The 12,835-nt window shown below is 39.0% G+C and overlaps 1 protein-coding gene across 2 annotated transcripts; it reads right to left on the reverse strand.

Moving 5' to 3' along the window:
• Positions 1 to 780: 780 nt before the first annotated feature.
• LOC124154363 lies at positions 781 to 12,469 on the reverse strand. Of its 2 annotated transcripts, XM_046528042.1 has the most exons (6): positions 12,328 to 12,469; positions 9,643 to 9,740; positions 7,137 to 7,252; positions 4,148 to 4,299; positions 3,347 to 3,497; positions 781 to 1,066 (listed from the first exon to the last, which is right to left on the reverse strand). In XM_046528042.1, the coding sequence occupies exons 1-6, from the start codon at positions 12,452 to 12,454 to the stop codon at positions 877 to 879; spliced, it is 834 nt and encodes a 277-aa protein (XP_046383998.1). In that variant the 5' UTR covers positions 12,455 to 12,469; the 3' UTR covers positions 781 to 876. The 2 variants fall into 2 exon arrangements, with proteins under 2 accessions (XP_046383998.1, XP_046383999.1); XM_046528043.1 differs by lacking the exon at positions 3,347 to 3,497 and having other exon boundaries at positions 934 to 1,066.
• Between the last annotated feature and the right edge of the window lie 366 nt (positions 12,470 to 12,835).

Consider the following 12,835-nt stretch of genomic DNA (forward strand, 5'->3'; position numbering starts at 1 on the left):
TTACTAGGATCTTCTGTATTACTTAATATTAAAAATAAGGGTAACTTGCGCTATTTTACAATATTGAGGGATTAGATACTCCGCGAGATATTTTAAAAATATTTATATAAAGAACGGTGCTATTTCAGTTCCTAGGTATTCATGAACTCCGGTGGGACTTCGAACGGTACCAGGGGATTTTTTGGGGTCGATTAAAGGTAATTTTCTATCCCGAGACAAGAAATATAAATACACTGCATTCGATTAGCATACAAAATATGAGGGTTAGCGGTATTTTTTCAGAGGTAAGGATATGAAGACGTCTTGAAAGATGGAGTTAAGGACATTCGCTTTTTCTAAGCTGTCGCTGTCGCTAGGTCTTTCTTCATCGCCGTATTTGAGTGACACTGCCATGTATTTATTACCTTGAACCTCCTCACGTACTGTTGCACCAAAATACCTTCATGTATTCATCTAAACTTTCACAGCATCTCCTTGGTCTTATCTTCCTATTTCTTGGACGCTGTTGCTGCTGATGACTCTGTGCAAGGGTTTCGCATTTGACCACCTCGTGGACCATGCCCACCTAGCTGCCGAGAACGACACCCGCCCTTTGCGGACGGGTATCATTCGATGAGTCTCCGAATGATATTTCTTTGCGACTGGTTCCATCAGTGTTAAATCAATCAGGTTATATCAGCAGAGACATTTCCGTCACATGCATATTGGAGTTTAAAATACTGCTTTGCAATGTAAATAAATTAATATTTATAGATAAAATGAACACACATACACAAGAACAATAGTATCGTAAAACTTTAATATTCAAATGAGTACTACATCAACACATAAAATTTTCAAAAGTAATTCAGATTAATTGAAGCTATCATACATGCATCAGAGTGTACGTTCACTATAATTTAAAGCTAAAGTTAAATTAAAACTGCTTTCCTCGAGTTGCAACAGATACTTTGAGCATTGTTCAGTGTTCCTCCATTTGTTAATGAGTATTTGGGCTGAGGTTTTCATTTCCAGCGAGCACTTTTCGGTATCCTTCTCTGCGCACGTCAAGAAGTCTAGGTATTTCCTGAAAAAAAAAATATTTATCCTATATGATATAGTAGGGCATGTCACTGTTATTTACATTTCAATGTCTACGAAAAATTTGATTTTGAATACGGGTCAATGAAATAGCAGCACTGCTGTCACCATAGATGTTTCTGATGAAGGCATTAGTAATTCCAACTACCGTTCACTGGTGAAGCTAAGGATACCCCATTTTGTTTTATCAAGGGATGAAGTAGTATACGTAATTTTTTCTTCAACGACATCACAGCAATACCTTTTCAATTCATTTCCGCGAAGAAAGTTTATTGTATCCGTAACATTAAAGTGTAAAGTCTTTATAACAGCTTATCAAAGATAATAATCACCCATTGCGTTATAAAAAATTAGGTTGAGCTGATAATAATTGGCTCAAATGAAATTAAAAAGTTTAAATTATTAAGTCGGTTAAATATTTTTATTAAAGTATATCTTCTCTGAGTGCCCGTCCCACAAGTTTAAGTGTCAGTACTATATTTACTCATGAAGCAGTATGGCCGTGATTAAACGAAATTGGGTTGAATTTTACTAATACTATTTTATGGAATTTAAGGAATACACTTGTAAATTTATTATATTATTTTGATTTTTTCATTGCTATTACAATCATAGAATTGGCACACTGAAGCCATGCATTCTTTTCCGATCCATAACTAGATTTCTCAATCTCAACGAGGCTATTCTTCCCCAAATCCTTTTTGATCTGTCCTAGGTACATGTCCCTTGGTCCTCCCCTGGGGAATGGCCGATTTTTTCCTCCATTTTATATCCAACGTTATTGCTGTTTTACGTAGAAAATAGAAATATTATTACAAATGTGGCCATTTTAATCTTAGCCCTTGTTTCTGTTAAAACGCCATCAGTACATTCCCTTTAAACGGAAATATAGCAAGGTGTAGTAGACGAATGCTTCATCCAAATTTTCAGGGAAATACATTTTACCCACCGTGAAGGAGGGTACTCGTTTTTATCAATTTATGCATTCTTCTGGACAGAATTCTCCTGCAACAATTGAGTCCTTCCTTAAGAAAGCAGACCTAAAGTAATCTCCCCTGCCTTAATCAAAAAAAGACTAAAAAAAAAATTCTGAAAAACCTTCATCAGCGATGTCTTTCATGTCTGTGTAAGATGTAGGCTTTTTTTTTAAATTAAGATGAAGGCTTTAATGTTGCTATGATTACCTTTACTAAACGGGTCGTGATTCTGGTAGTCCATATGTAAAAACTACTCGGAATGGGGACAACTGACAGCTTGCGTCGGGGGAAACGTTGTCAGAGTCCTGCCCTCATTATGTTGATGAAATATGCAATTTACCATCTGCATGTTTCGTCAGCCTCGGAATGGAGGAAAATTTCCGATTCATTCCAGATGCACGCTAATGGGAAACAAAAAAAGACGCGGTAGGTCAATAAGGCGTCCGCATTCATGGAAAATGTTAGGCTGACTTCTCTTTTATACATGAATGCCTCCTCAAGAAATCTCTATGATTGTAACCTTAGAGTAGGGATAGGTAAAAATTGGGTAGCTAACACTCTGTTTGGTATACATGTGTGCCCATCATATGTATCGCTTGACGTGGGAAATTAACGCGACAGTTCAAAGTGTCACGCTCCGCAATCTTCTTCAATGTCCTTGAGGAAGCTGTAATTGATAAAATCGCATTGTGGAGAAGCAATTCGTGTTGATTATACCGCAATAATACTATATTTTGACGTAGAAGCTACACACTCATGATTGATCGATCATTGTTGAAAATTTAGGGACGTATTAAATTGAAGCGCAATAGACTAAAGTATTTTTTGCTTTAATCAAATATGAAAAATCACTATGATTACCTTGAATGATTATTCTTGGCACTCAAATGTGAAGCAACAATGAACCGATTCGCTTACCGTACGCAGGTCACGAGACGAAATATCACGTTACTACTGAGACTTTCGAGGTGTGTTGGTACCAAGTTAGTGACGTCATCCGCCTGCACTCATCCTTACTCTAAGATTGTATTCAAACAAATAGATTCCCTGTATTTTTTGGTACATGTACCGTCGTTGATGGTTTGCGGAATTCACTCATGATGAATGAAAATTGAACTTTGTTTTTCCACACATATCTATTTAATCACGACCGCGGTTTCGACGCACTGCGGCGCGGTCGAATATATGTGGAAAAACAAAGTTCAATTTTCATTCACATGTGCCGTCACTAATTTTCAGTTATATTAGAATGATGGGTGAATTATATTTTTCATACTAAGCCCACTTGCCGGCAAATGAACTGCTTGGTGTAAGGATCATTTTCTGAATTTACGAAGTCACAGTAAGCTATCCTGGTAAAATCGTGTGCACCCTCAAAATGAGACTTGCACTCATGCCAACTGCTTGTCAGGCAATCGCCTTGATCTTCGTCAAGAAATGCTGGAAATAAAGCGGAAGATGTTTCTGAAGTTTTCCCCAGATAGAAATGACACTAAAACACACTATAATCACCGCAGTTATATTCGACAAGATTGCTTTGCAAGTTTTTGTGGAGTAATTGATGAATAGTCTCCATCTTTAGTGTATCCACCGCGTAGGGCTACTGGCAAAACTGTCGTCACAACCAATGACTCCTGTGCGGTGGCACCCAGAGGATTGAGTGTTTTCTTATTTAGGAAGGACTAACAATCTGACAGCTTCCGAAAGACAAAGATATTTATTTGAGATGTATGTATAAAGTATGTCTATCTAACGATTTGATCGTTGAATTATTCTTCCTCATAGAATAATCCTCCAAGGTCGTTAGATTATTAATTGCGTAAGCTTAGTTTCGCTGTTAGTAGGACCCGCCCGCCTAGTGACGGTGCGGGATTCCTGATCCCTTCCCTTTCTTCCCTGTCCCCTCCCAGGAGGCGTCGTCGGGCTCCTATCGCGGCGGCGCGGGCGCCTCCTTCCTTGTTCCTTCACGTCCTTGCCCTCCTGGGTGCAGAGGAGAAAAGCTAGCGCTTACAGTCCCTGCCCCAGGAGTGTATCCCCGCGAACCCACCCCAGGGTTTCGTTTCCATTGTATAAAGTATGTCTACTGGTACCTGTGATCAACTCAGCATCATTCTCACAAAGTGTCTGAAGACTCATCTCGACCAATTCCCTGACGAACGGAACCATTTGAGCCGATTTATTCGAGAGGGAAATGAACAATCCCTCTGATTCGCGTATACACCTCAGTACTTCACTCTGCTTCCTGAAACAAAAACCGGGATATGATGTAAAATATGATTATCATCCATGATAGATCGTCTGTTTTTTCGAGTATGCAAAATTCTCGGAGGAAAAATCATTTGCCTTGACCGGGATTCGAACCCGTACCTCCCGATTCGATCCCGATTCGTATTTTCTGGAACGGCCAAGGTGTCTTCTTCCCTTACCTTGTTTTGTTTCCAATCCCGGTTAAGACAAATGATTTTCCTCTCTTTCGAAGTTTTACAGTATAAGTGTACATTCGGTTGATTTTACAGAGGTAATACGCTGCCTAGTACCCGGTTATTCTTGAATAACGCCAGAATTTAAATTTCAATCAGTAGGTGGAATTCTGTCATTGATTATTCTTAATCTCAGAAAAATTTATAATTCAGAAGAATACCTACTTCTGGATCCACCTTAGTCCACCACATGATTTAATCAACCAGTATTTTCCCAAATGCGATTATCTTAAGATACTGCTTTTTCTAAGCCAAAACTTTTATTTCATAATTTGCCAATGGTCTCAAACAAATATTACTTTTAAAATGCTAGAAAATTGATGGTACGGAAGCAAAATAATTAGCGATAGAAGAAGCATGAAAAAATTAGCTGGAGAAGAATCTGAGTTATGGTGACAATGGATGAAAAGAAGATTTATACTTTCCAGCCGGAGGTTTAACTAAAAGAGCTATAAAATAATCATTCAAACATACGCTTTACTATGGTGATTACGCTTATACGATGACATCAGCAGTGGAATGAAGGGTAAAGGCATTTAAAATGTGGTGCCGCAGAAGAATGATTATAATGAAATATATCTACTGAGAGAGAAATGAGGAAGTCTCAAGAAGATTAGAAGGGAAGAGGAATCTCATAAAACTGAAAAAAAGGAATCACTTAATAAACCATAGTTTGAGGCGTGAAGACCTGGTGAAAACTATCTTGGATTGACAAGTGGATGGCATGAACGGAAAAGAAAGATCTCACATAAAATATACATCTACAAAGTACCCCGCAGCCGCCTAAAAGGCGTGTAGCAGGGGATGTTAGGACACCAGCCGTCTGCGCATAAAAAATGAAGTGCCCTAACGAAGTTGGGACTAGCATTTATTAAAGTCCTATGTGGTTCGGGGGAAAAACGAAGTCCCATATCTATCCGTTCGGCAAAACACCTCTCTTAATTTATCGCTTCTATCGGACCTGGAAATATAGTGAGGCTCTTATATTATGTTCTTCCTGTCGCTCTTAAAGGTATCCATTCTCAATTGTTCAAGCAATCTAAGCCTAGCGTGCAGCCTCTAAGTATCCAGGGGCTCCCAGCCTCATTCACTTAAAATCTGCGTAATGCTGTCAATACTCCCGTAGCAGGTTTTGACAAATCGCGCAGCCTTCCTTTGTATTTTACTCAGTTCGCGGATTAAGTCTTCCTGCACCGGATCCCATACGCTCGCAGCATATTCAAGGTGCGGACGGACGAGTGCGAAATTCTTTTCACTTTCTCATCCGAAAATCTTCCCACAATACGTTAGACGAATCCTAATTTCTTTAAGGCTATGCCACAGATATTCCTTATATGTGGCCCCCACGATAGGTTTGAGGTTATCGTAACTCCTAGGTACTTCACTTCTTCTGTTGCCTTTATTTTAATACCATTCACAGAATAAACATAGTTATAGTTGGACGATAAGTTCCGTAATATATGAGACAAATAATCAAGGATGCGAAAGAGGAGAATAGCTTGAATCCGAAAATAGTTTCAGATTGGAGAATTGAGTGGGATGCTTTGTCAGACCAATCTAACGTTTGTTGATCTGTGGTGATCATGATTATTTGAGATGCGTGAAAACAGCAAATGCGATCGTAGATGCGATGTGCGCAAATAAATGCAACATAGATGGGATGATTGGACTTTGATGATATTTTTGCGCAAATTTGCCTTTTCGACTGCAAAATTCGTACATTTTGTGCCGAGCGCAGTTTAAATACTCCTCCGACACTCACCGCTTAAAGCATGTGAGCGACTGGCCAACTGCTAATTGGCTGGGACTCAACGTAGTAGTTAACTACAGATGGGCGCAGGCAAGCTACACCTCCGCCACTAAATGTCTTATTCCTTAATTTATTATTGTCCTAATACATTCCCACTGTCCCTATCTGGGATTTTTCTTCCTCATAGGAAAATCTCCTCGGGATGGTGGAAGATTAATTGCATTTGCTTGGTTTCGCTATTTAGTGGGCCCTTTTCGCTCTGTAGCGTTAAGGTGTTTTTCCCCGTCCCCTCCCTTCCGTTCCTATCCTTTTCCCAGAGGCTTCGGCGGGCTCCCATCGCGGCGGCGCCTCTATCCTTTTTTCTTCCTCTCCAGCCCCTCCCCGGGTGATCGGGCGTATAAGCCACGGGCTTGGTTCCTGGCCCCGGTGTGTTGTACCCTTAAGAGGGTTCGCCTTGAACCATCATGATTCTTGTCCTAATACAAAAATTTTAAATGTTCTGTATTTTATCATACAACTGTGTTTCACTACATTTTATCATCAATCTACCTCATTATGAAAATAGACGATATAAAATGCGATAAGCTGTTATTGAAAGTGCGATAAAATAGAAATGAAAGTGCGTCTTTCACGCATCAATATTGATGATTCAGTTTCTAAATAGTGTACTGCAGAATAACGAATTTTCTTTATGTGTTTAGGATAGTGAGGATCAAAATTGGAAATGCAGGAAATGTTTTAATAGAAGAAATTCATGTGCCACTAGCTAATCAAATATTGAGTAATTTCAAACGACACTTTAAATTTGGAACGCTTCCTAAACCAATGAAGGTGTCTTTTCTCACTTACCTGCATAAGTGCTTGCAATACAGGCATTTTGTCTGGTTGTACATTGACATTGTCACGTTAACTTCTTCATCGGAAAAATCATGATCAAAGCAGCTCCTAAAGATTCTGGTCCTTTCCTGAAATAATAATGAATTTGTAAATAGTTTGAGAAGCTTTTTACTGTGAAATAACTTGAATTATGTCGTATTGGTGATTACTTGCTTTCAGTTGGTGTAATAAATTAGTTTGTAACGGGTGTCTCTCGTCGGGTTTGCAAATTCAGCCTAATTCGACTAGAGGCCCGTCCACCACGTAAGCACGCGGATAGCTAACAGTGGAGTAAATAATAACAAGAAAACAAATAAGATAATAAGCAACGGAAAAAAAATTAAAGGTACTATCCAGGGTTTCTAATGACTTTGAAGAAAACGACACGTTTCAATAATAGCTGTTACAAGCCAAGGTAAGATATTTATTTCTCCAACTATTTTGGATATTTGGCAGCACACAGAAAGAACGACAATTTTAAAATACATTCTCGCCTCATCGGCTAATATAGCAATCCTAATCACAAAATAATGTTTTCCCCCAACTATTTTAATATTTGGCAGCTCACAGAAAGAACGACAAATTTACAATACATTCTCGCCTCATCGAGGCCTATAGAAATCCCAACCACAAGGTAAAGTTTGGCATAAGGCGCACGTGGTCCCGAAGACCTGACATAAATGCACATGAATTGGAAACAGCAAGGAACACAAACCAAAATCAACGCTAAGAATTTAGATCCCAATAACGGGCACGTAACAGAAAATCACGAAAAGCAAAATTGAACATTAGAAATCATCAAAGCCCTTTAGCCACATACCTCAATCCCTCACTCACACACACACACTGGTTTGAATTTTTAAGCACACTTGATGGAGAGATGTGGACTCCTGAAAGTTCGTAGGCCAAAGAGAGCTTTTTCGTGGCGAGCTCTTCTCTCTAGCATTTCCCTCACAGAGGGCAGCAGCAGCGTCGCACACTAGCAGACGCTTCATTCCGGTGGCACATACACCTGCGCGCGCCTCCTCGCCGGCGGGAATCCAAACTGGGCGCTCTGGTTAGTCTGCGCCATGCGTTAGCCTGACCTTTTCTCTTGCGGTGGTCAGCCGTCAGAAGAAGAAGGCGGGTATCGCCCAGACCACGGCCAGGGATGACCAGTCCCTCTGCCGCGGACCCGTGGATCGCCGATGTCCTGAGTGCTCACAAACCTCAAATACATGCACACAACTTTATAAAAAAAACAAGACACACTTGATTATTGACGTACGTGGCTATCGGATTTGAGTTTATTCCTCCCAATTACAGAGGCAATGAACTTAGATAAAAAAAATACGAAATCTAAAGAAAATAATTTGTGGCTGAGATAACAAAAGAAAATAATTTTTTTTTCTTTGGAGCAAAATAGATACAATATATTCACACATTCCAAAATAATAACAGAGTGCATTAGTATTTACAAAAAAAAACTTAACATTCCTCTAATTGCTTTACAATCAACATAAGGCAATAGAAACAAAATAAATATAGCTTTTTATCCTAACACCTCCCACCTGCTCCTTTGCCTCCGAACTTTCGGGATTCATTCTCCAACTTTTGAGGGTTACAAGTTTAGTTTAGCAACTTACATTTTTCGATAAATATATATTGATCAAATTTTTATGCATTTGTCATCATCATGTTTACTGGCTATCAAATTCCGGGGAGGAACTTAATCCCTTACCATTTGCTATTCAGGGTGACGTAAATAGTCTTTATAATAAGCAAAAAATGATGATGAAATGATTTCTAAGAGTAAGGTGCTTTATGCTATTACTTTTTCATAACTTAAAGTTGACAAAGTTATGTTAAATGTATTCAAGACGATATCAGAGTGATTGCTTTATTAATATAGATTGGTAACAATATTGGAAAGAAGTGTTTCCAAAAATGAAAACACTGTTCCTTAATTCAATTGATCACTCGCGGATCTTTTTTTGTACTTACGATTTCAAAAGGGGTAACAAAAAGGAATATTTAGAAGTGATATGGATTAAATATAATTTTTCATAAAAGATACAGTGTCCGGCGTCATGCGGTGGAAATCTCTATTTAATAAGATATATATAATTTTTCAACCCATGAATTTTAGAATTCATTATCTGGCCTCTATCTAGTAAAATGGGTGGTTAACATATGAATAAACTACTTACTTGCAGTATTTATTAAATTGAAATGACGTTTAGAAGTAAAAAAATGATAAATTAAGCAACTTTATTTGAACCGGGGATTTTATATCCACCATATTCAAAGTATCCTTGAAGTAAATAAGAGATAATCTATCTTGAACTGAAAACAGCATGGATTTTTGCTTTAATGAGAATTTGAAGCAATGTTTAATAGTTTCTGCCACATAAAGTACTTATTCATTAATGGTTGCTTTAAATTATGCTAGTGCACTCGTTTTCCTTGGCACAGTGAACTAATAAACTATTTTGCTCACCTGAACCTGGTTTTGACAGTTCAACGAGTCTTCACCAATATTACCAGATGGAGCATTGGTGCTACATAGGATATGAGTTGAAAATACCATTACAGCACCTGTTAGGATAAAATGGGAATTCAGACGGTGATTAGGTAGTCAGAGGATATATCATCTCTTTTTTTTCGAATTTCTCCAGAATCCATTTCTATTGATCTACTCACATCTCAATCTCGAGGTAGTTTGCTGTAAATATCCGGCGAGTTATCGTCTTGATCCGAAGGATATTTCGATGGAAACCCAAGCAAAAATCTTACCAAATGATTGCCATTTTTCGACTTAAGCCACGTACTTAAGCATAGGCCCATCGTTATGCTAAAACACTGTCATTTTTCCGTAGAGTGCCGCCAAATAAGTACACTTAACCGTTTGTCTTTAACATCATCTCTATGCAACAGTTTTCATGTCAATGAGTTAGAATGTGCGTCAACTGTGAGCACGTTAATAAACTTCAGATTATAAGGTTATCAGAACGCATTTGTTTCGTATGAAAGTTGTTTGTGTTAAATCTACGAAAATTAACGAATAATTTTGAGAGCTGGTACAAAGTTGAGTATAAAAGGCAGAGAGCGAAAGCATTATTAAAACATTGCTTAATACATTCACTGCGCTATTATTCTTATTATTATTATTGTTCAGCCAAAAGACCGTGCAACTTATTTATTGAAACTCATTTCCCAGAAGATCATGAAACTCATTGACGGATTTAATCGAAATATTTACTGATGAGGAATTGTCCGTTTATTTTAATTTTCAGTTGGATGATGGAAAATAATAAATCTCCATGCGTCTCCACGCCTACGCTTCGATACAGTCATTAGTTATGGGTCAAACAATGGTAGTCTGCGTTGATATCCCTTCGCACTTATTATGAGGCAATCTAGAGAGTAAGTCCGAGTTTGTCCCAAGATAACCCGCCATCACAAAAGAAACCAATTTTATCGCAGACAGATGATGGCGGCACTATAACTTTGTCGAATTAATTGTTTCTCCAGTAGCGTGTAACGGAAGAGAATAGCATTGCCAAACTGCCTGTTCCACAGACAGGTTGACTCTGCTACGCAACCGGTCTATTGCCTTGTCGCCAATCGTTGTGGAGCAGTTGCCTGTCATAGTGTTGCACCTGTTGCTGTCTTTGTACTTGTTCCTGTTCATGGGCGTACCCAGTGAGGTGCAGGGGGGGGAGGGGCAGCTGCCCTCCCCCTAGAAGTAAAAATCGCAAAAGCCTTGAAGAAAAATTAGTACTGAACTGAAACGGAAGTATTCAACAAATTTTCTTTAAGCCAAAGAGAAATTGAAATACATTTATATGAGATAGGTAACTAAAATAAAACTATTTTTACCACAAGGAAATAATCTCATACATTCCATGGCTTCTCCCCCCCTAAACCATGGCTTGCCTATCCCCCTAAATCATGGCTCCCCCCCCCCCTAAGCCACGACCTGCCCGTCCTAGGTACGTCCTTGTCCTGGTTGCTGTAGGGAGACAGGAATTGATGCGGCTTTCCGCTGCTTCTCTCCCGTTATGTGGGCTGTCTGTTTTTGATTCCCCTTTGCACTCTTTTTTTTTTACCCGCAACAATACGCAATGTCAAATTACTGCTCTGGGCCAAACTTTAAAATGTACATACAAAACCTCATCCCTATAGAACTTGGTGTGATTGAGATAGACCCTGAAGTGTGACCGGGCAAAATAGAGAAAGACTGAAAAACTGTGATCTTAATACTAGAATTTCGTTCGCGATACAACCTGCGTCAGAGTATTAGTAAAGCAACGCTGCACTGCAGTGGCGAACTAGGAATATGCTTTGGGAGGCATGAGGGGCCTAGGGCGCAACTTCCCCCTCCAAGCAATCGTGATCCGAGAAAATGTTTGAAAAATGACATGCCTGGAAATGCATTTTACATCATTTTGGTACAAAAAAATTATTTTAAAGTTTAAATTTCAAATAAAGGCAATAGTTTCATAGTAGTTTTTTTTTCTCTGAGGCTTTGGGGGGGATCTATCCCCCTCATCCCCTCCCATAGTAAACTCGGGTGGGAATCCCTGTCAGACCGTAGATTGAAAAATAGACTAAATCTTTTAGATATATTCAAGAGCAGTGTCTTTTCTAACGAAGTTAGCCATATCTTACGGACGCCAGCATAATACGGAAGATCATATCATATAAGTGTATAAGAGGGATGGACTGTAGAACAGACAGATTTAGAATGTCTTTTTTCCACGATCAATGATAGATTATAACGGCAGCGATAAAACTCATAAATAGATGAGATGACTTTTAATGTAGCCTACTAACCTTTGTAAAACTTAATGCATGTTCTGACGAACATTTCTCGGGTTTGCATCCAGGTTAAAGCTTTTATGCAAGTGGATGTAAACCCGAGAAATATTCATCAGGAGTATTCACCAGGAAAAAATTAAATCGCTTATTAATGCATGTTTATTATTATTATTTCAAACAGTATATGGTAGTATAATATGCGTGACGTATTTTGTACCCTGTGGTGTGCATGCTCTAATTGCTTGCTGCATGCTGGTGATTGATCACCCCCTGCCAAAAACCCTAGAGGTGGCTCGCAGGGTATTATGTAGATGCATGTAGTTACGCCAATGCTACACTTAAACTAGGATTAGGCTCTTACCGAAAACAATCAGGAGATGGTACGAAGTCATCAGGTCAGCATTCATATGGCCTCTCTGCAGCGGGCGTATCTCGAGAACTGCCTTGCGAGCAATGCACGAGATGGGTGGCTGTATCTGGAGCTGCATTCATGTGATCATCTCACGTCTCGTGAATTGGTTTAAGTGGCAGTGAAACGAGGACACTGCGTTGAAGGATGTCAATGATGCAATAGGGAGTTATTGCACTTAAAAACTTAAAGGGGAGCGATTCATCTAGACTCAGATTCGCGTCCGTAAACATTTTAAGTGCAGTTTTACCTCCGATGAATGCTTTTCCGGTGTCAGGTGATCGATCATCAGACCTTGGGGTGTAAAAAGTGTCCTAACGGAAATTTGGCATCCGCCATGCAGACCATAACCCGGTGGGAAACCCGAGAAGTATTTATTAGGTTAAAAACTTAAAGATGTCAATTTCAATGAAATGGGGAATTAGTAGGAAAAGTTAATCTATATATATATAAAAGAAAG

Source organism: Ischnura elegans, chromosome 2 (assembly GCF_921293095.1).
Source record: "Ischnura elegans chromosome 2, ioIscEleg1.1, whole genome shotgun sequence".
Taxonomy (NCBI): domain Eukaryota; kingdom Metazoa; phylum Arthropoda; class Insecta; order Odonata; family Coenagrionidae; genus Ischnura; species Ischnura elegans.

Excerpts from the sequence above, each read along its gene's own strand:
- LOC124154363 (XM_046528042.1), bottom strand. The coding sequence starts at position 12,454 with ATGCAGCTCCAGATACAGCCACCCATCTCGTGCATTGCTCGCAAGGCA. Across the intron at positions 4,300-7,136 it reads TATTGCAAGCACTTATGCAG|GAAGCAGAGTGAAGTACTGA; the intron begins GTAAGTGAGAAA and ends TTTTTGTTTCAG. Across the intron at positions 1,067-3,346 it reads ACCAAGCAGTTCATTTGCCG|GAAATACCTAGACTTCTTGA; the intron begins GCAAGTGGGCTT and ends TTTTTTTTTCAG.